Raw genomic sequence first — 21,714 nt, 5'->3', positions numbered from 1 at the left:
TTTATAAGGAAGTGACAGTGAACAGTCAGTTGTTCTGTGTTTTCCATGATGCTCTTTATTTTGTAGATCTTTGTTGTATTCCCCTTTGTTCATCCTTTTTCCAGACTACATTTCTCTGGACTTCTTTCAGTTTCTCCGTATCCATTTTGAGATTATGTGAATGGTAATTCCAAGAGCAAGCAAGAAAGCCTTGGTTTTATAAATGGGACAAAATGATGTCTGTGTTGTTCTCTATTCCCTGTGTTTTACAACTGCATTCATAGATTTGTCTTATTTAAGATGTCTTGCACACACATCAGAACTGATGTTACTTGTTCTTTTCCCTCCATAGCAATGTCTGACCGGCAGGAGAGTGCTCTTATTGAGTTGATGGTGTGTACAATCAGACAAGCTGCTGAAGCACATCCTCCAGTAGGCAGAGGCACTGGCAAGAGAGTAAGTGGTACTGCAATAGGTAGCTCAGACCTGTGTGTGCTACTGTAGTAACATAAAATATTTGTCTACAATGCCACATTTTGACACTTTTAAATTAGATTTTTATAATTGATGTTTCCTGTTTCATGTGAACATTTTTGGAGAAAAACAGTAGAAATTCTATTTCTGGACATGTTTGGTTTTTTGTTTATTTGTTTCATTTTGGGTTTTGCTTTGCCAGGTTAAGTAATACAAGTTTACAGCGTGAAAATCTTTTTTTAAATTATTTTTTAGATGTTCTTTTTATCATACCCCTGGCTCGCACTTGTAATGTACCCACATCTACAGCCCTTAATGTTAAGTCTAGATTAGAATTGAAAGTGTAGAGCTTGGGAGCAGAACAAGATTACCTCTGACTATCTTCCATAAAAAGGAACGTGCTGCTAATATGGACATAAAATTTGCAGAAAAAGCCAACAGTATCTTCATCATGAGAGTAGTTAAGCACTGGAACAGAAGCTGAGGGTTTGTGCAGTTTCCATCCTTGGCAGTTTTCAAGACCTGACTGGAGAAAGCGCTGAGCACTCCAGTCTGACCCCTTAGCTGGTTCTGCTTTGAGCAGGAGGGGTGGGACTGGGGCCAACCTGAATGCATCTGTGGTTTTATGTGTCCATTCTCTTTGGCCTCTTCCACTGAGTGCCCTAAAAATTTAAGAATTTTACATTCTGGCCATATTGCAATCTAGCTGCCTCTTTCATTTATTTTGTAGTGACTGTTTGAGGATCAGTGGAATCCCATGCCTAAGGCTGGGCATGCACTTTTAAGCATTTCAGTATAAGTTACAAGGCCAGAGTGATCAACAGGCTTTCAACTGTATTCTCCATAAATACAGCATCCACGTTCCAAAAGAGTCTTAGCTTCCCAAACGTATTTCCCTGATTTTTGGTAGTCCTCCTCTTATTTAGGTTAGACTAAAAAGAAATAAACCCATGTGAACATTTGGTTCTTCTGTTCTGAATAATCATAACTAGTTTGTTAAAGAAAGCCACAGACTTAGTGAAGGTGAAATCTGGAGATAGACTTAGCATTCTTTATTGCTAAACTAAGTGCAGTTACTTAGCTGCTTAATTTTTATGTGCCAAAAGCAGATTAGCCTCATGTCCAGAAACAGCATCCCAGGAAACTTGAAGAAACCATCAGTTTAAACATGCTTTATGTACCTTAATTTATAAAGCATATTCTAAGAAATTCCTAATTTATTAAAACATTTCAGGGGTGAGAGGGGAATCTATGAAAGCACTTATGCAAATTTACATGAGCGTGTATTATCCTGTATTACCAAAAGTGAGCCCATCTGAACTATGTTTTGTCTCTAGCTACAAACCATTCTAGCAGACAAAGGAACCTTTAAATTTTACAAAAATTTCATGTTTATATTTTCTGTTTGGAGCACCAAATAATGTCGCTATTAGCTTTCCAGATATTTTCCCTATCTCAAGAGATCTACAGTTCAGTTCAGCAAATTGCTTGGTCTTAGATTTTCAATGTCTGTATTTCTTCAAAGCTAAAGAAAACACTTCAGTAAAAAACATCTCACCTTCTGAAGAATGATAAAAAGAGCCTCAAGATCATCCTAGGGACCCAGATTAATTAATAGCACCACTGAATAGCAATATTTGATCACCAGAATATGACTGGGTTGTTAGGGGGTGGGAGCCTGACTTGCTAGTTGCATTTGTGTTGCCTTCTGATGAGCTAGTGGCTTTTGCTGGCACAGGTGGTGCTGCACTGCGAGTTGGTACAGGAATTGCAGTTGCTGCTGTATGTATCCCGCTGTCTGCCATGTACTATGGAAGTGGTTCCTTACCCTACTTACAAATCTATTCCCCTTCACTTCCATGGTTGTTTTGGATTCCTGCTGACACAGTAGGCCTACCTGTCATCCAAGCACATGTTTTGTTTCCAGCTGTTCCTCCTCACTTACAGAGAGATGTAGGTATGACATTTAGCTTTTGCTTCTTTTCAGTTAGATCATGAGTTGTGGGATGGTAACTGCAGGGATCTCTGGCTTGTCAGTAGAGGTTTGTCATGTTCTCATGATCTCGCTAGCATATTCTCTGAGTTGAAATGGGAGCATATTTCTAATTATGCACTCACCTTCTTGTGAAATAGTTTCTTCTCTGACTTTAGCTTGTAACCCTTATTGTGCAATCTGGCAGCTTTGCTATACATAAATCATTAGCTAACTTGAGTATTATCATTATTTGTTTCCAAAAGTATTCTCTCCTTTTCTGAAGCCAAGAAGCCAGATCTAAGCTTTTATGAAGCATGCTGTTTTGATTATTGTCTCTCTATTCACTATTTCAAGGTGGTTTTGCTATGACAGCATTAGTAGCTTCAGTATATCTGTCACTGAAATTTGTAAATGAGTTCTGTGAACTTGGATGTATGTTCTCCCTGAGAATTACATTCCAGTTTAGAGATGAGGCCATGAATCTGCTAATGAAAATCACTGTTACAGTGTGGTTTGGTTTTGGTTTTCTTAATTATACTTCAGTTCGCCCTGAGGTCTTACATTAACACTTTGTTTAATGTGTGAAAGCCAGAGCTCAATTCACTTGGAAGCAATAGCAAAACTTCCACTGACTTGGGTTATATTTGAGTTTCAATCCTAAAAAAACATTGATGTGTTGAGTGAATATCATACTGGATGATGTGATATTTTCCTTCTCAATCACGGCTTCTTAGGACACATGGTCCTTCCATGTAATCACTCTTCAGTCCAAATGCGTTTGAGTTTTTTATTCCCTCCTCTTTTGATTTATTAAAAATATACTTGCATGGATTTTTGTTTGTAATGCAAACTTTAAAAAAATTAATGAATGCTATATGCAGAAATTGTATTTACTTTAGTTATTTTTGATCACTTGCAGGTCTTGACAGCGAAAGAAAGAAAAACTCAGATAGATGACAGAAATAAATTGACTGAGCATTTCATTATCGCACTTCCTATGTTGCTATCAAAGGTAAATTTTTCAACAAAATAAACCTCTCACTGGTATTTACAACTGTCTTTAAACTTTTTCATTCTGTAGTGTAGGTGTTTCTTTTTACTTCACTATTTTTTTGTTTTGTTTCAATGATGTTCTAGTATTCCGCTGATGCCGAGAAGGTTGCAAATCTCCTGCAAATCCCTCAGTATTTTGATCTGGAAATCTATAGCACGGGCAGAATGGAAAAGGTATAGTACATAGGGCAAGAAGTCTGGTTGCTTTCAAGTATCTGATTACTACACAGTACTGTGCCTTCATGCGGCATATTAGTAATCTAACCTTGATTTGGTGTATTCTTTGAATGACTTTTTCTTTGAGTTTCATTGTTCAGGTAAGGTGAAAGCTGAACTTATTTTCTGCTCTACAGCATCTGGATGCCTTACTGAAACAGATTAAGTTTGTTGTGGAAAAGCACGTGGAATCAGATGTTCTCGAAGCCTGCAGCAAAACCTACAGCATACTCTGTAGTGAAGAATATACAATCCAGAACAGAGTTGACATAGCCCACAGCCAACTTATTGATGAATTTGTGGATCGATTCAACCATTCTGTAGAGGATCTGCTGCAGGAGGTTTGTTTTCTTAAAATGAATTTAGTTAGACTACCTAAAATACGCTATGATAAACTGTAGAAAAACATTCTTACCAAGTCATGAAATTATCCATCTGAAGACGTAGCACAGCAGCAACTATTTCATAATTATTTGGAGCTATTTCTCCACGTAGAAAACCCCTTGGACTAGCCATTAAGCCTGCAAAGGATTGATGCTGTAAAACAGAGACCATGGGACAATCCTACTTCTGAAAATTTAGTCTAGTATTTAAACAATCCACATAAGAAATTAAACAGGTGAATGGGTGAAAGCTGATAAAAAATGCAGAGAAAAGTGCATTTACATTAATGCTTGTGGTGATTCCAGTAGTCCCAAATGGATATGCAGGCAGCAGAATCAAGATTGGATTATGTCTTGAATGAAAGAGAGGATTTAGTAAAATATTTATAATGGCATATTGAAAGGGCTCTGGAAAGAATGAAATAAAGATACAGGTCTGAAACCTGGAGGTACCTGGGATTTACTTGTAAGAATTTATCCTTCAAAATGCATAAGACAGAATACATTAAATAAGAATAGAAACCTTACTCGTTTTTTTCTTGCTTTACATCAATTTAACTTTGTGTAACACTACTTAATTTGTTGTGATTCTCAGGCTTTTTAAACATAACTTAAGGGCTGTATAGATCTTTTTCTTCACTACTTTCAGTCATGCACTGCACTGTGGCAGATACATTCAGTTTTTGATGTACATTTATAGAAAGTTAAGCGACAGTCTCTATTTTAGAATTACATATTAAAGAAAATAAGCTTTTTTCTATCTTTAAGTAATATGCCACATAAAAGCATACTGTATATATGCCTTGTCACACTGCAGAGTAAATAAAAATGTCTGTTGCTGTAGGTATGTACATGAGTAAAAAAGACAGTGCGTGCAGGAAGCAGGCACTCCACAACCCAGAGGAGTTAGTGCGCCACTGTACATTCTTTGATAGAATACATTTACTTTGCTGTCTACCTGTCTGCCATTTTATATGTGCTTTCTCAGAAACTTCTGAGCAGAACCTGAAAAGACATTTCAGAATTTGTGCTACATCTCTGCCCATCTGTGTGTGGCAAGGGTATCCTTTCAGCTAATGCCACATTACATGTCTTAGCCATCTGCTTTAATAGCCATGGATTTTTGAAGTTCTTTACCTCTGGCCAACAGGACCAAAAACTCCAAGACAAAAACCTTGGGGAATCTGTTGCTGACTTGGGTAGCAAAAAGGGCTAAAGTTGGACTGCCAGCACAAAGATCCAGGTTCAGAACCAACCAAGTTCTCCACACCATATGCCCAGCAACTGATCACTGTAAATAGCGGCCTTCGCTCTTTCTGTTGGTACTCACTGACAGAGGTTTAGGAACTCTGGTGAGGTCCTCACGTTTCACTAGCCACACATCCAACACCAAGGTTCAGTCTGGCTCTATATACAGGGACAAATCCTGTGTTGTTTCTCCAAACCTGGCTCTTGGCAAATCTTCAGCTTATGTCTCCACAGCCAATCTCAGATCAGCAAAAAGCATCTCATTCACACTGTCTTGCCTCAAGATGGAAGAAAGTGCCTATGGGTTTTTTCAAGAATCAGACCAAGAAGCAAGTGGAATCCCAGTTCTTTGACACTGACTTGCCATTTCTGTTATACTGTCTTGTTGTAAGACTTTATTAAAATGTCTCCTTTCAGCCTTTTCTCATAGTTTTATCTTGGAACTTCTCCAAAGCAAGTGCTGTGTTTGTTCTCTCTGGAGACAGTCATGTGACAGCCAGCGTAACATACAGAAATTAGGTCTGTCTGAGGACATGCATCTTTTTTGGAAGAGTTTCAAGTTTCTGCACTGTTCAACTGTGTAGATGTTATTCATCTGTGGATGCATTCAGGGATTCAGAGGTAGCATTCTCTTTCCTGGGTAGTTTCACCCAAGAAAAGATCCACTCACCATTTTATTAGTGTTGCTGAGACATGCACAAATAATTTTTTCAACCATATTCCCAAACTCAGTTAGCAAATACAGGAACACCTAGATTCCTCCTGCTGTAGAACAGCTGCTCTTTCTCTGGCTTACCCATTCTCCTCCACACAGCAGCTCTGAAGAGGAGTTGAGACAATAACCAGTCCTCTAGTTCCATCAGCTCCTTTTCTGTCATCCATATACCCTTCTGGAAGCCAGCAGTCCAGTTAGTGTTGAGTTTGGTTTACTGTAGCATCAGTCCTCTTATTCTTGGATCCTCTGATCTGAGGAGATCCAGTGCTGTCCTTCCCTCTGTTACCTCGCAGTCCCTAGCCATGTATTTTCAGAAGCTCTTCTTAGGGAGTCCTCTTCCACAGGCAGTGTGGTCTCTGAGCCTCAAAGAACCACATTCCAAGACTACAAACAGTAAAGATGAAAGGAAATTGGAAATCTACCTCTCTTCCACCCCCAGCCCACATTTCAGATCAGTTATGCCTGCAAAGCATTTAGGTCCTGCTGTTTTAGGCTAGGGATACATGAATGTTGAGTTCAGAAAATACACTCCAGATTTTAGGTACACTGCGCAGGTCTGCAGTCCCATCCTCTCCCTTTCTGACACTGCTTGAAAGATCCCTCTGGCCTCACTTTTTACCCAAGGGGAGTCAGGAGGGCAAGGAGATGCTAGGGTTCATGAATGGCTTCTCACCAGTCTTCTCAGGAGAAATGAACTGGGGGAGAAAAACTTTTTTCCTGCAATTTTCCTTTATTACTTAGAACTGCTGTTGAATCAGGAAGCCAGTAACTGCTTATTCCCACTCTATTTCCCTTCACTTCTCTTTGCAGGCGGCTTCTCTTTAGATGTAGTACTCCGGTGCTAAAACTCCTGAAGGATGCACTGAAACTACTGGGCAGAGAACAAAGACTGGGCTCATGAAGGAATATGGGCCAGTGATACCAAAACACTTCTGATGTATCCCCTTCCTTTACCCAGCTTGGGAAGGAGTGGACAAATGCAAGCAAGGGCTTATGATCTTTGTGTATATTTGCTTGCATGAGAGGGGGGTAAGGACTGAGGATTTCAGAGAAAAGCTGTGTCTGAAAGTCATATGAAAAATGAAGGATTAAGAGGTTTAGATCCCTAAGGAAAAGGGAATGCGGAGGTCAGACATGACATAGAGAAAGATGTGGAGACAAAACCAAGACAAAAGTGGGAGAAAGCAAGAAAGAGAACAGCAGTAGCAAGGATTTAAAATTTTGGCCTTTGTGATACTCTTTGCTGGGTGATACTTCGTAGAAGAATTAATTTTAATAAGTTTATTTCATAATTTCAAAGAGATTTTAAACTAAAAAAAGTGCATACTTGTACCCAAGCAAATATCCCACTGCCTTATGGCTTCCCACTAGGTTGATAATGAGAGAAACATTGATTGACAATTGCATCTGAAGGCAGGAAAATGTCTTAATTATTAGGTTTTAAATGGAAAAAAAAAATCTTCAAAATGAAATGGAGAAGAATTGTTGTAAGTGGGTTTCCTGTTTCAGAAAGTTGCTGGAAAAATTAAGTTTTGGAAGTACCTTATTTCCACTTGTTTCACTAGGAGAATTTGCCATTCAGTTTGCATAAAATATTAGGATAATGATATTTTAAAATGCCAAAAAGAAAAAATTAAATTGAAATGAAAAGTTTTGATTGAATTGTGCATTATTTATTCTTGGACTGTTGCTTCCCCAGATTTGTAAAAACTAAATTAAAAAAAAACAAACAAACAACAAAAAACAAAACACCAAAACAAAAAAAACCCAAACAACACTTTCCTGTTCTGAATGTATGTCAGTCTGTGCACATGATGTGATTGTCATGCATTACAGTGTGTAACACAGTGAACAGCAATTAAAGTTACGAAAAGAAAGAAATTGTCCCACTGATCATTTTAAAAACCTTGCTGTTAACATCTGGGGGCTTCTGATGTGGAGCAAGGCAAGCATTTGGCATTATTCTTGTAGCATGTTCATCAGCTGATGGTTAAACTGCAGTTCAGTCCTTTTTGTAAAATAAGGTAGAACTCAGATTTTATTATTGGGAATGATTTCTACTGCTAGAGGATACTGGTTTGAGCATTGATACAGTGATACTGCTGAATATTGTCAGATGATCTTATTTCCTAGTGCTATGCAGTGGTTATTTAAATATTATTATTATGGAATCTAGATAAAAGTCATTGGAAAATTTGGAGTCAGTTTTGGTGTCAACATAAACCCTGAAAGGAATCTGCTCCTCCCCATGCACTATTGTACTCTGCTGGATTGCTAAACTCTCTTAATGGATTTCCTTTCATTTTCAGGGAGAAGAAGCTGATGATGATGACATATACAATGTCCTCTCCACATTAAAGAGGTTAACCTCTTTTCACAAGTAGGTGATTTTTTTCCCTCAAAAATTTACTGTTAATTTTATCATTTCAGTGAGTGTCAATTGATGTCTAGTGTTAAGAAATGAGAAAATATATGGCCTGAAATATGAAATAGAGATTGATGAATGATTAGTGGCATTTGTCAGTATAACTGTTTGGATTAATCTGGGTCCTTGATTAGTTAATGCCATTACTTTTACAGAGTTGATTTGTAAGTGGCATACCATCCCTTACACTAAATGCTTTTACACCTGTGAGTGTTTTACTAGAAGTCATATTCCCCTGCACAACAGACAGCCAATGCACAAGGGACGCTTCTTATCTCCGGCACCAGTGGATGCAGGGCAAATCTTTGCTTTGAGCCTCAGCTTTGGAGAGCCCTGGAGGAAGTTGTTTCTCTGTTTCTCAATGCCTTTGAGTTATTTCTCCTCAAAATTATGGAAATAAGTAGTACTACTAATAATAATTAATAGTTTATTATAAGAGTCTGGAAGATGCGTTCTCTTCCTGCAGAAATGCCAGGAATAGTTTCCAGTTGAATTCTTGGCAAAGTCTAACTGTATGGATTGCACAGAAACTCCTTCACTAAGCATGAACCAGCCCAGTGGAACCAGGCAGCAGCTTTTCAGGGTCCTGCTGCTCTCAGACCTACAGGCACCCTGTAACTTGTAGAGCAACCTGGGAAATTTCACTTGAACTGTGAATTTTGGAGCATGGCACAAAGACCTAATCTTTCCCTCCTATCAGCTGTAGGAAGTAATTGCTCCTGGTCAGCATGTAAGAAAGCTTCATATGCTGATGGCTGAGAGCCACAAATCGTTTCTTCCTTGTCACGAGATATGAGAGGACCTTGCTTCTGCCACCTCTTTTATACCAATTGTTTTTAGTAATTTCATTTCTCTTTTCTTTTTGTGCTTAGTCTTCACTTACCCTGAATTCGGCATTGGATCCTTGTATGAAATGGTTCTGCAATATCTACTCTTTTGTTTCCATTCAACAAGGCTCCCACCGAAATCATTAAATCATTACTAATTTCCGTAGCGCAGCAGGCTGACACATGTGCAAATTAGGTTTTCAGTCTCCCCGGTAACACACTGGAGTCACTTCTGCCTTTCTTGAGAGGAGTGGTGAAAGCTGTAGTTCACATCCATAAAGGAAGCATGAATCTTAAGGCTTTTCTGAGAGTCTCCCATATATATTTTCCTTTAGGGTTCCAAAGCTCAAGAGAGATGATTCAGACTATAAAGAAAGCTTTGTAGAATGACACGCAAATCAGGGTCAGGGACATCTACCTTCACCTTTGAGAAAAGAATCAAATCTAAAAAGCTGAAGAGCAGCTGTGTATCATTTCTCAGCTGATTTGTTATTTATGATTATAGTTCAATGGGAATTTCTAATATCTGCTTGCATATAAAGAAGTAATGAAATCTTTTTGTTACTCTACTGATCGTTACATCTGATGTGATTACTTTGTGAAAGGAAACAATCATACCATCCAAGACAGAATTTTTGCCGAACCTTTAGCTATGAGATTAGGATCTTCAGTTCACAACTTGCATTGAGCGTTCTCATCTCAAAGAAGGGTGGCTGTTGTCTGATACTGTAATTGTCTGTCATCAACTGGGAGCCAAAAGAAATTAAATCAACGGAAGAAGTTGAAATTGCAGGCTAACAACAGATACCTTTCACATCTTCTAAAAGTGCACTGATGAAATTAGTTGCTGAGGCTTCGAAAAGAAACAAGTCCCTTTCTTTTTCCAGTGAGAGAAATTCCACTCTACCTTATCTGTGCTTGTGTTTTCTTGGTAGTTGCTGCTTCTTCATATTCTAGGAAAAAGCAGCCCAGCAAGTTGAAAAAAAACATGGTAGGAGAGTATCGGAGAAGCCTTCCAGACCAAAAAGCTTCTATACTGAGATTTCCCAAGCCTGAGCTAATCCTCTTTCTGAGGGGGTCATGGCAACAAAAGGCTCACAGCACACTTTTTAATTCATGTCTTTTCATCAAACAAGGATATCAATATTCCAATACAAATGAATTCATTATTACAATGTTTCCTTCAAAGTTTTTGGAATAGAATAATAAATTTTCCTGAGGTCTTCTGAATAGAATACCTGGAGTATGTACTTGGGCTTCTTTTTGCCAGGGTCTCGCTGATACCTATAGCAGTTTTTTCTGTCCTGAAGTACATGGAGACAATTTTTCTATACTGACTCTATCCAAATTCAGCTGAGCTTTCACACATAACACATCAGTGCTGTAGCAGTTTGTATGCTGCAAAATATCAGCATTTCACAAAGCTGGTGAAGGGTCTAGAGCAGAAGTCTTATGAGGAGCAGCGGAGGGAACTGGGGTTGTTTAGCCTGGAGAAAAGGAGGCTCAGGGGAGACTTTACTGCTCTCTACAACTACGCGGAAGGAGGCTGTAGCGAGGGGAGTGTCAGTCTCTTCTCCCAAGTAACAAGCCATAGGACAAGAGGAAATGGCCTCAAGTTGCACCAGGGGAGGTTTAGATTGGATATTCGGAAAAATTTCTTCACCAAAAGGGTTGTCAAGCATTGGTACAGGCTGCCCAGGGAAGTGGTGGAGTCACCATCCCTGGAGGTATTTAAAAGACGTGTAGATGTGGTGCTTAGGGACATGGTTTAGTGGTGAACTTGGCAGTGCTAGGTTAACGGTTGGACTTGATGATCTCAAAGGTCTTTTCCAACCTAAACGATTCTATGATTCTTATTTAATTACTTCAGTTAATTCAGTGCAAGACACATGAATCTGAAGCATCACCACCATTGCTCTGGAATGTGCCCTTTGATGCTGTCTTGTGTATAGAATATTGTTTAACATTTAGAAATCAGGATTGTTGATATCACTGTCCAGTAGTCCTCAAATATGATACTGACTTCATAAGCCTACACTGGCTATAGTCACTCTCCAGATATGTGTCATGTTTTTATCAGTATAAGCATGGTCAGTCGGGACGCTTCCAAGATAGGTAAATTCAGGGTCAGACCAGCAGATCTTTTCTTCCTGTTAGAGAAACCCTTTGCTTTTCTCCAGTAGCTGACTAGTACATCCTTCAGACTAAGTTACTCAGAAGTTTGTTATATCCAGAAGAAGTAGAAATGATGATAAATGAAATCTCAGTAGAGAAATTAGGCTGTGTCTAGCATAGCTGTTCAAAGCCCAAGGTACAGCTTCTCTCACTTTGTGCTTCCTTAAAAAGAGAAGCGGTTTTGTGGGTGGAGAGATCATCTCTTCTAGAAGGAAGTTTTCTAAGCTGCTGCTTTCCCCACTTTCAGAAACACTGTGGAACTGGTACCTTTACTTCATCTGACTACTTTCTGGCAGAAACATGCCCCAGCAGGGATGAGAAGAAACCTTGATGAAATGTTGGGCCTTGTTTTCTGTAATCCATGAAGACTCTCTGACATGGAAGGGACTAAGGGAAAATTCTGTGTTGTGTGAATTTTCATTCTAGAAGCCTCTATGTCAATCTGAACCTCTGTGGAGAATGGTATTGTGTGCAAGGTACCTTTATAACTATCATTTTCATAGAGTCATAGAATAGTTTGGGTTGGAAGGGACCTTTAAAGGTCATCTAGTCCAACCCCCCTGCAGTGAGCAGGAACATCTTCAACCAGATCAGGTTGCTCAGAGCCCTGTCTAACCTCACCTTGAATGTTTCCAGGGATGGGGCATCTACCACCTCTCTGGGCAACCTGGTCCAGTGTTTCACCACCCTCATTGTAAAAAATTTCTTCCTTATATCTAGTCTAAATATACCCTCTGTTAGTTTAAAACCATTACCCCTTGGCCTATTGCAACAGATCCTCCTAAAAAGTCTGTCCTCATCTTTCTTATAAGCCCCCTTTAAGTGCTGAAAGGCTGCAATAAGGTCTCCCCAGAGCCTTCTCTTCTCCAGGCTGAACAACCCCAACTCTCTCAGCCTTCCTTCATAGGAGAGGTGTTCCATCCCTCTGATCATTTTGGTGGCCCTCCTCTTGACCCGCTCCGGCAGGTCCATGCCTTTCCTGTGCTGGGGACCCCAGAGCTGGATGCAGTACTCCAGGTGGGGTCTCACCAGAGCAGTGTTTTGATTGCGAAGTAGTTCAAAAGAGACAAAGGTGTACCAGAATATGCCTAAATTTGATGTGGAGGCTCTTCTTTAAGGAAGTTTATATTGAAAAGTACTATGCAACTTGTATATAGTTAGAATTTTTCAGCTTTGGAAGCTGGAAAGCTCTTCCTGAGATCAGCTGTGAGGCCAGATTCAGAGCAAAGAGCTAAGGTGCCCCCAGCTGTCAAGACAATGGGGCATGCCCCGTGATGGCTGCCTGACATGGCAGGCTCTAAAATGAAAAGACAGAAATGAGAGTTTTTCCTTTCGTATTCTCTGTAGGATAATCTATGCTGATATCTGCCTCTGCACACCAAGGAGATTTTACTGCTTTAATTACCGTGCTGTAATTAAGGAGATACAACTCAGCCTTGCTAGCAACCCTGTGATTTGCTGAAGCAGCATCTATGTGCTTAATATCACTAGTCAGAGGCAGTTCTCTGACAGCCTATAATTTATCTATGCAACATTTTATTCCACACTTTGAAGACCATCCAGAATCTAAGACGGGGAGTATTTTTACATTTTTGTTTCCTTTTTTTTGAGTTTTCCTATTATTCTATTAATGGATTTGAATTAGAAGTCAAGGTGCACCTTGGCTTAATGACACAACCCTAGAGTGCATACTTCACTTGCTCTCAGCACAAGGGCATTAATTACTACGTTTTCTGTGAAACTTTTATCGGTGACGTTTTCCAGGGCTAACATGCTCCAGACTGGGAAGCATTTCATACTAGGGGTTTCAATAGGATCTAGGCATTCCCAGTCTTGAGTTCAACCTCTGTCCGTTTTGGAACTAGAGTTATTCTTTCTGGTGGAGCAGGCTAGTTAATTATTTAAACAAAGTCAGGAAGCTCCAAAGCAGGGCAGACGCAAAGGGGTGGGAAAAAGTGAGCACATCTTGGTGATCAAGGTGCTGGGATGAAAGGGAGCCAGATGTAAGAGACTGCTTTATCTCATTTAGACTTGCCAATTCAGTCTGAGTATCCCTTCTTCCAGGTGAGTATTTTAATCACCAAGTTTCTGATTATTCTGAGGTGGCTTGCTCTTTGATAAACATATTATAAATTGTTTCAGATTATCTCAGTTTAATTCCACTGCAGAAAAATGTCTTAAACCTAAGTTTTTTTGTGAGAGACAATTTTTGTCTTTCAGGCAACCTGATGTTTTGTAATTTCTTCTCAGTTCTGTATTTAAAAAGCTATATCATAAGCTGTTGAGGTCTGTAAGGCTGTATAATATATGTTGCTAATCTCATTTGTATTCCTCTCACTGGCAAATCAGGTTGGTACACCTGAAATGTGAAACAATGAATGGGGGGTGGCAACCATCATCTCTGTCTCATACACATGTATATCATGCTGTCTTACTTTAGATATTTCAGGATATTTAATATCTAGTGATAATGTATATTATTTTTCTCCAAATGGTACGGCAGAAAAATATGTCACTTTATTTTGCTTAAAGCCATTTTTCATTCAGTATATACTGCTGGAGTTTGGCCATAGTTTCTGCTGCAATGCTAGAAAAGTGCTTTCTGAAGTTCTGTCAATGTTTAGAACCAAAGAGGAAAGATGATTTAGAGGCAACACTGAGAAGGAGCTTGTAGTTACACTTAAGTAACCTTTAAAGATGTATGGTATGCAGAGAGTTTGTCTTCTCCCTACAAAAATCCCATGTAGTAAAACATTTTAACTCAATTATCAGAAGGCCTACCTTCTGCTTTTAGCATGGTGTGAACTAATTGTGCACCTGCTTTGTCAGCAGGCTGTATTGTCTCAGCTTTGCAAAAATACCAAACTGCTCACTGAGCTGCCAGGTCAGACTGTATTCTTGCTGTGATGCGGAGTTTTGAGGAACACAACTAATCTCTCTTTATTACCTCTCGTTCTAGTGCTCATGATCTCACAAAATGGGATCTGTTCAGTAACTGCTACAGATTACTAAGAACTGGAATTGAACATGGAGCTATGCCAGAACAGGTACAGTTAGCAACACCTGCATTGCATCATTTGGGGATTCAAAGTTTTAAAGTCTAGTCATAGAGAAATTCAAAACATTAATGCACTAGACTTCAGTTGTTTAGGAAAAACACGGAGTTTTGAATGAAATTTCTGTTGTAGTAAGGCACTGTCCAGGAGGTGAAAAATCTTGGATTCTGTGATTTTTCATCTACTTGCCTCACCTTTCTCATCTGTAAAGTAAGGAATAACTAAATTTCCTGGCTGTGAAAAGCAATGCATAAATAATGATGTTTACACTGAAACCCAACATTTGTAAACCTTGGCTGTGATTAGAATTATCACTAATGATTGTTGTGCATTGAAGGTAAGATGGAAGCTTATGAAAACCAGGAAACAAGAATATCATTTAGCAAGGGTGCTGGCCAGCCTTTCCAGTGGAGTTCTTTTAGTGGACACATCTTGGATGTGTTTCCTCCTAGTTTGGTTTTAGTCTTCTCATGGATGAGCACAGGGACCATTTCAGATTCTCCCAGGATTCCAGTTTAAACTGCAGTTTAAACTGCAGACTGCCTGCTCCAATATTTCAGCACATTTTTAAGTTATAATTTAATTTCAGTTAGAAGCCAGTTGTTAATTCTAACCCAACTTCATTTAGAAAAAAAACTTTCTCATTAAATTCTGTAAAAGTATTTTCTAAAACGGACCATACGGAGGATGTGTTGCCACACGCCATGTGAAAGTCATGGCTTTAAGCTGAGGGACCATCTGCTCTCTCTGCAGTTGCTACTGAATGCTGGAATTGTGCTACCTGGAGGGAAGGGGCCAGCAGATAAAAACTGTGCATGCAACTACCAGCCATCTTCAATTTCTGGGTTTAACAGTGATACGGTTCCCCAAATACTTCTGTAAGATCTTAAGAAAAAAGTTCTGAAATCTGAACTCCCCTCAGTATTTCTTCCCCCAGTCCACTAGAAGGAGGTCACTGAAAAGGAATGGTTTGGTCTTTAGTTATATCTTTCAAAAAAGTATTTTGTGAAGTGATTAGAGCTGTTACAAACTTGATTTATTGTGCACAGAACCACAAACTGTTGGAAGCATCTTCAAGCCAAAAAGATTTGAAATTTTTAGCACCTAATACAGATTTGAAAATTTAAAAAGACACCGTGGATGCTTTTATGGGCACCATAAATATGAGCCTAGTGGTCTTCATGAGAAAATTTGTATTTTCTCCCTTTTTTTAGAAATTGGGCTACATGTTCATTTGACAGTGGAAGAAATTTCCAGACTGTTTTACTAGTGAAGTCAGATTTAGAGGTATTTAAACAGATGCTTTTGAACTGAGATATGTAGATGTTGGGTTGTACTTCTATCATGCTGTGACATCACCTCTTGCTGTACTCTAATGCAATTTTCTGTTCTGTTTCCCAGCATTTACACAGTATTTTTTCACCTGTAGTAGGCTGTTTTCTTATTGCACCAAACTGACTAAGGAAAAAAATAATATCCTTGAAAACAAAAAGTACTACCTAAGAGCTGCTCCTATTTCTTCTCCCCAAAATACATTCTAAATTTTAACATACACTTTACTGATATGCTTGATATTTCCAATGTGCTGAGATTCTTTCTCTTCCCTCTGTTACAGATAGTTGTTCAGGCACTGCAGTGTTCCCATTATTCTATTCTCTGGCAGCTGGTGAAGATCACTGAAGGCTCCCCTTCCAAAGTAAGTAGGCATTTGATCATATAGATTTTACTGAAGAAACACAACTTGCCTAAAAAGGCAATAGACCTGACTCTGTAACTCTACCCAATGTACAGTCATTTTATGTTGTTGTGAAACAGATATAAAATGTTGGTGTTTTGATTTATTCAATATATCAAGATCTGTTTAACATCATGCATATGTCTAAATAAGCTATACAAACAGCGGAAGCTTGTCTTTATCAGGATTTGATACTAGCTGATTTTTATATTTTTATTGTTGAAGATACTTAATGCACTTTGTTCCGAGTACAGCAGTTTGCATGAATGGATAAGTAATGTTGACAATGCTTACCTAATAGTTGTAAGCAATACTGTTGATCTGTACACCAGAGATAGCTTAATATTTATGTGTATTTACCTTTCTTGCCTTTTACTTACATCTTTTATGTTGCTAAATATAAACATAAGGTTACTAGCAGTGACGATTGCTAATAAAAAGTAAGTGCACGCAAGTGTAATGCAGTAAGGACAATGTTACATGTAACTTGTTTATTAGACTTAGCTTTTCCAGGACCTTTCCTTAGCTTTTTTCTCAATCAGAGGCCAACATCATGTCTTTTTAGGGCTTTTTCAAAAGTAATACATCAAATTAAAATGGTATGAAAACTGAAGTAGTAAGTGTACTTCACCATCTGCATCAAAAAGAAAAAGATGCTAGACTAAAGTACTAACAAAATAAACATTTTATGCACATAAAAATGATAAAAATACCTTGTAAATTCTTTGAGGTTTTTTGGATACTGACATATATTGACATTTTAAAATAGCTACTAGAAAAAAAGAATGGTATTCTTTATGCTGGCTTTCGTTCCCATTTTCCCTTCTCAGCTTCTTTAGCTTCTTTCTCTTTAGCATGCTGGTAGTATATAATATTACATCTTGACTCCTTATAACTGAGAAAACTGAATACATCCCATTTGTTTTAAATAAACTCAGAATCTCATCACAATAAAGCATCTGAAGTCCTCCTAGCTAGCAGCATTGTCATCCTTAGGGAGAAACTTCACTTTGACAGAAGGAGCTAAGTAACTAAAAGTAAATCCAGGAGGCCATACGCTGCTTCAACTCTTAAGTCCATAAAACCAACACACCGAATCCTATTCTAATGCATCCCTAGTAAGGAAAACTGGACTGCTGGTTACCTGTGCAGTGAGTGACTTGGCTATGACAAACCAAGCACTTAGAGCAGGTGCACTTAGAGCACCTGGTCAGCTATCCAAGCCTGGACACTGTCTTCAACACCTTTATTAGACACACACACACACACACACACACCCCCCCCCCCATGTGCTCTTGACTACGGGGTCTTGCTAGGTATCTTACCCACTCCTGAAGATGCCCGGCAACTCTGTCCTATTTGCTGGGCCCCTTGAGCAGCAATGCCCAGTCTTGCCTTGCTCTGGGTGCAAATGCTGAGAGACAGAGCGTTCAGTAAGATTCTCATCTCCCTTTGCTGCATTTCTCCATTTTTTTGAACTAAATACAGTAAATTGCTGCAGTATAACATAGATGGTGCAGGGTGATAGCTGTCAGCATTGCTGGAAAAAAGTTTCTTGTTTTCTTGTGTCTAAATTATAGCAAAAGAAACATACTTACCATAAACTACAGGTAACAACTAACATATACAGCATCTGCCTGCATAGGACCTGGTCAGAAGCCTTGCATTTTGGTGTCAAAGTATTCATGTGGACTGTTGTTTGCAGTATTACCATGATGGTCCAGTTAAACTGAAAAAGACCTTTATTTCATTCAGTGACTGGGTTTTTCTTGTGGACAAGCTTAGTGCAATTGTATGGCTTTGCCTACTTTTTCAAAACAGGATACATTTTTATGAGATGAATGCAGAATAGCCTTGATCTTTCATGTATTTCTAATACTATTCTGATTCATATTAGTCATAATGTAGTTCATAGGCATGGAAAGAACTATGAAAGCTCTGAGAATGACCATTTGAAGTACAAGTCAATTCTGCTTCTGGAATCCCCAGTGAAAATCATAATTACTCCAACCTAGAGAGCTGTTACTAACTTACTGTTTGGGGTTTCACCCCACCCCCTACAAAAATAATGAGTGTTCTGCTTGCTTAGTTCAAGAGGAGCACTGCATTAATGCCCTTCAGCTCTTCATCCCTGGCCAGCAACCTCAGCTAGGCTCACAACAGAAATAGGATAAAGGGAAATCCACAAACTTGATGTGGTTGTAGCATTTTGTTCTGCGTGTTTTTTTACTATCAAACTTTCCGTTGTAGTTTGTTCACTGTGAAAATAAATATGATCTGCAGTATATCTGTCATTTAATCCATTAGGAGATCATTTTGCCCATCGTTGTTTTATAAACCATGTTTTAGGCTTATAAATTACCAGACATTAAAGGGGATCACTTCTAAAGTATGATGTATAGGAAGACAAAGGCATTAACATGAGCATCTCAAAATGAAAAATAGTGTATTTCATGAGCATTTTTTAAGTATTCAGGCTTTTACAGGAAGATTTCTGACACAGTATTGTAATATGTAAGTCCATCCAGCTTTCTAGTGTTACTTTGCTGTAGCTGTGATGGTCTAAGGACAGAGGGAGGTGATGGTTTGTAGGCTGAAGTGGTATCTTTAGTAGACCAATGGATATAGCTGTAAAAATGAGAGGCTTTTGAACATACAAGCCTTTCAGGTTTGAAGTAAAAGCAGAAAATTACAAAGCAAAATACAAACTGAGAACAATTGCTTGGTTTCTATTTAGATACAGATCAGGTAAACTGTCTCTGAAAGAAAAGGAAAAGGTCATTGTTACCTATAGGGGGGTGGAAGCGGGGGAAGGTGAGGTGATAAGACAGTTACTAGGAGGGAAGTAGGAGCTGGATAGCAGGGAAGAGAAGGAAGATGAAAGATGAAAAGGATAACACAGAGAAAGGAATTTATAATGTGTCATAAAACTAATCCTGAGTCCTTGTTTTTCTGTGTCCAGTAGATTTATCAATTTTTGTTCCCAGGCTCGTGTTTAGAAGATGATTTTTTAGATTTCCCTTGAGCATCCAGGCTGAGAGATCAGAGATGGAAGGATTGATTTGTAAGAAATGTTCATCTGCTGCCAGCTGGGTCATTTGTGTGAGTTCATGCTGGCAAATAGTAGCTGCTCTGTTTCACCTATTTTGTTACCATGTAGGCATTCAATACACAGGATAAAATATATTAACATTTTGGAATTAGGTACAGGATTCAAGGGCATTAATGTTTCTGTGGGAGGAAGTATTTAGTTTGGTAGTAGTGGGCATATATTGTCAAGTTTTAAATTTCTTAATCAGGTATGCTCTCCACCCATTAGGTGTACATTTTATTGCAGGGAGTTTGCAGGTGGCATGGGTGGTTCTGGTAAGATTTCTTTCAAAGCGAGTTCTTCTTTGAGCAGAGCTCAAAATTGCTTAATAATTTTGTGTATTGGTTCTAGGGTAGAGTCATGCATGACAACCACGGGTGTATAACTGGGAACAGAATCTTTTTGGAATGAAGTTATTCTTTATCTGGTGTTCAGATAGCTCTTCGAAAAATACAGCCTCTCTCCTGAGAGGATTGCTCTTGTTTGGAAACTGTCCTGGGCATTATGCCCAAGCCCAGGGCACATTTATTACTTTCTGAGGGATACTTTATATTACAGCTGTAATGTTTTGGATTATGGCTGACTACACGAGGCTAGGTGTGTTGGTCTATAGGCTTTATATGTGTGGCAGGGAAAAACTGCTTGACTCTTGTGGTTTAAATCAAATTAGAATCAAGTCAGCTCATTGATTTATTAATAACACATGATTAACCTGCAGTCAGTGCAACACATCTCCAGGATAAGTATCAGCTATACAGCAGGTAAACCAGAATACTAGACACTTTTATAATGCTAATGAATTCGAACTACCCTTCTGTAACTGTTCACAAATTACTCTAATCCCCTCCCCAAGACACACATGCAATTTAGAGTTACATGTGCACACCCCCACCCTCACAGGAAATGTGAGGTACCTTGCCCTTCTTTTGGGAGCATGAGATCCCCTGCTTATATGCAGCTGCTGTTGGACATGTGGCTGTTCCAGCTTCATGTGTACCCACGCCCACAAAGCACTCCACAGTCACATAGACGTGCTTGAGGTGTGGGTTCCCACGTGTTGCACCCCATATTGACAGTCCTTCAGATGGATGCAGGCTACTGATGGCTTCCAGCAGAGAGGATGTGCCACAGGTCGCAATGTTGGGATGTCTGACTTGGTTTGACTGCTGCTGTGTTCCACCTCAAGATTCCTCTCCATGATTGCAACTTTTCATGCTGCTTTTATACTTTTTTTCAAGGTGACTCCTCCTTTTCTCAAAAGTTTCTTGGTAATCTCCTGGTTACTGTTCAATCTGGTCATTTTAAGCAAACTCATTGTTAACTTTCCTCTTAGCATTATCAGTTTTTAGGCAAACACCCTCCCAGAACAGGTAGTTTTGGGTGTTCTGTTCACAGGCGTTGTTGCACTCCTGTTCTCATGGTATCAGCTGTTGTTTATCCAGGCTGTTACGAAGAGGGTGCTCTGCAGATTCCCCCATACTATGTAATATTGTTTGTAGATTACAATCTTGATCATAGAGCTTAAGGAATTGATATCAGCATAAAAATGTTTCAAAGACATTTTAATATAAGGATGATAATTACTGATTATTTGAATTAGTAAGAAAGTCCAAATTATCTGCCCAATAATAAAGATTCCACCAGTTAACTTAAATACAGCATAGAGTTGAGGCAGAGTTATTTTAAAACTCTTTGTCAGGGTGACTGGTGGAGGGAAAAAAAGCGCACACATTGGAGTCAGTGTCTAAGATCTGAAAGGAAAAATTGATTACTAAAAGGAAGGTTACAGCAGGTAAGGATGAAATGTGTAAGGCTTGAAATATCCATAGTCTAATGCTCTAATCTTTGGTTGTCATCTTCTGCATGTTCAGAGGAGGTTGAGGCCATGACTGTGTGGGCTGTCAGTAAACAGACTAGTGGTAAGCAACAGGGTATTGGGGGGGGGGAAGTGGTTTATACTGTGTAGTTTGTGGGAGCAATCTGTTGTAGCCCAGAGAAAAAATGTTCTTCATGTGAAAAGGGGTTTGAGGATGGTTTCAAAGGAAGCTGGTCATTTCTCAGCAAGACTTCTCTTGTCTGTAGATCTTGGGGAGCAAGTACAGTCTTGAGGTAGGAGACTTGGGGATTAGATTATACAGTTGTTGTTTCCATCTAGATTTCTTCATGTATTCAATAAACCAGGTGCCTGCGACCATTATAGTATGCACTGTACATGTATGTAATGAAAAGGAAATATTTGCAGAAGAATAGACTCCAAAATCTTAGAACAGTAAAAAAAAAAAAAAAAAGGCATGAATAGAACAAACATTCAAGGCAAGACAAAGGCGAAACAGTTCTGAACAATCAGCAGCCAGACTAGCCA

The 21,714-nt window shown here is 39.0% G+C and overlaps 1 protein-coding gene across 2 annotated transcripts in view; it reads left to right on the top strand.

The window, feature by feature from the left end:
• The window catches only part of STAG1 (STAG1 cohesin complex component), a 202,849-nt gene that overhangs the window by 150,105 nt on the left and 31,030 nt on the right, over window positions 1-21,714 (top strand). For both annotated transcript variants that reach the window (XM_072867279.1, XM_072867278.1), the window contains exons 16-22: window positions 332-435; window positions 3,348-3,440; window positions 3,566-3,655; window positions 3,835-4,038; window positions 8,353-8,423; window positions 14,430-14,517; window positions 16,142-16,222. In XM_072867279.1, coding sequence (XP_072723380.1) covers window positions 332-435; window positions 3,348-3,440; window positions 3,566-3,655; window positions 3,835-4,038; window positions 8,353-8,423; window positions 14,430-14,517; window positions 16,142-16,222 — 731 coding nt within the window. The remainder of the gene's footprint in view (window positions 1-331; window positions 436-3,347; window positions 3,441-3,565; window positions 3,656-3,834; window positions 4,039-8,352; window positions 8,424-14,429; window positions 14,518-16,141; window positions 16,223-21,714) is intronic.

The sequence above is a fragment of the Ciconia boyciana genome, chromosome 7, assembly GCF_034638445.1.
Source record: "Ciconia boyciana chromosome 7, ASM3463844v1, whole genome shotgun sequence".
Taxonomy (NCBI): domain Eukaryota; kingdom Metazoa; phylum Chordata; class Aves; order Ciconiiformes; family Ciconiidae; genus Ciconia; species Ciconia boyciana.
Note: the sequence above shows the minus strand (reverse complement) of the source record. Positions and strands in the feature narration are given on the sequence as shown.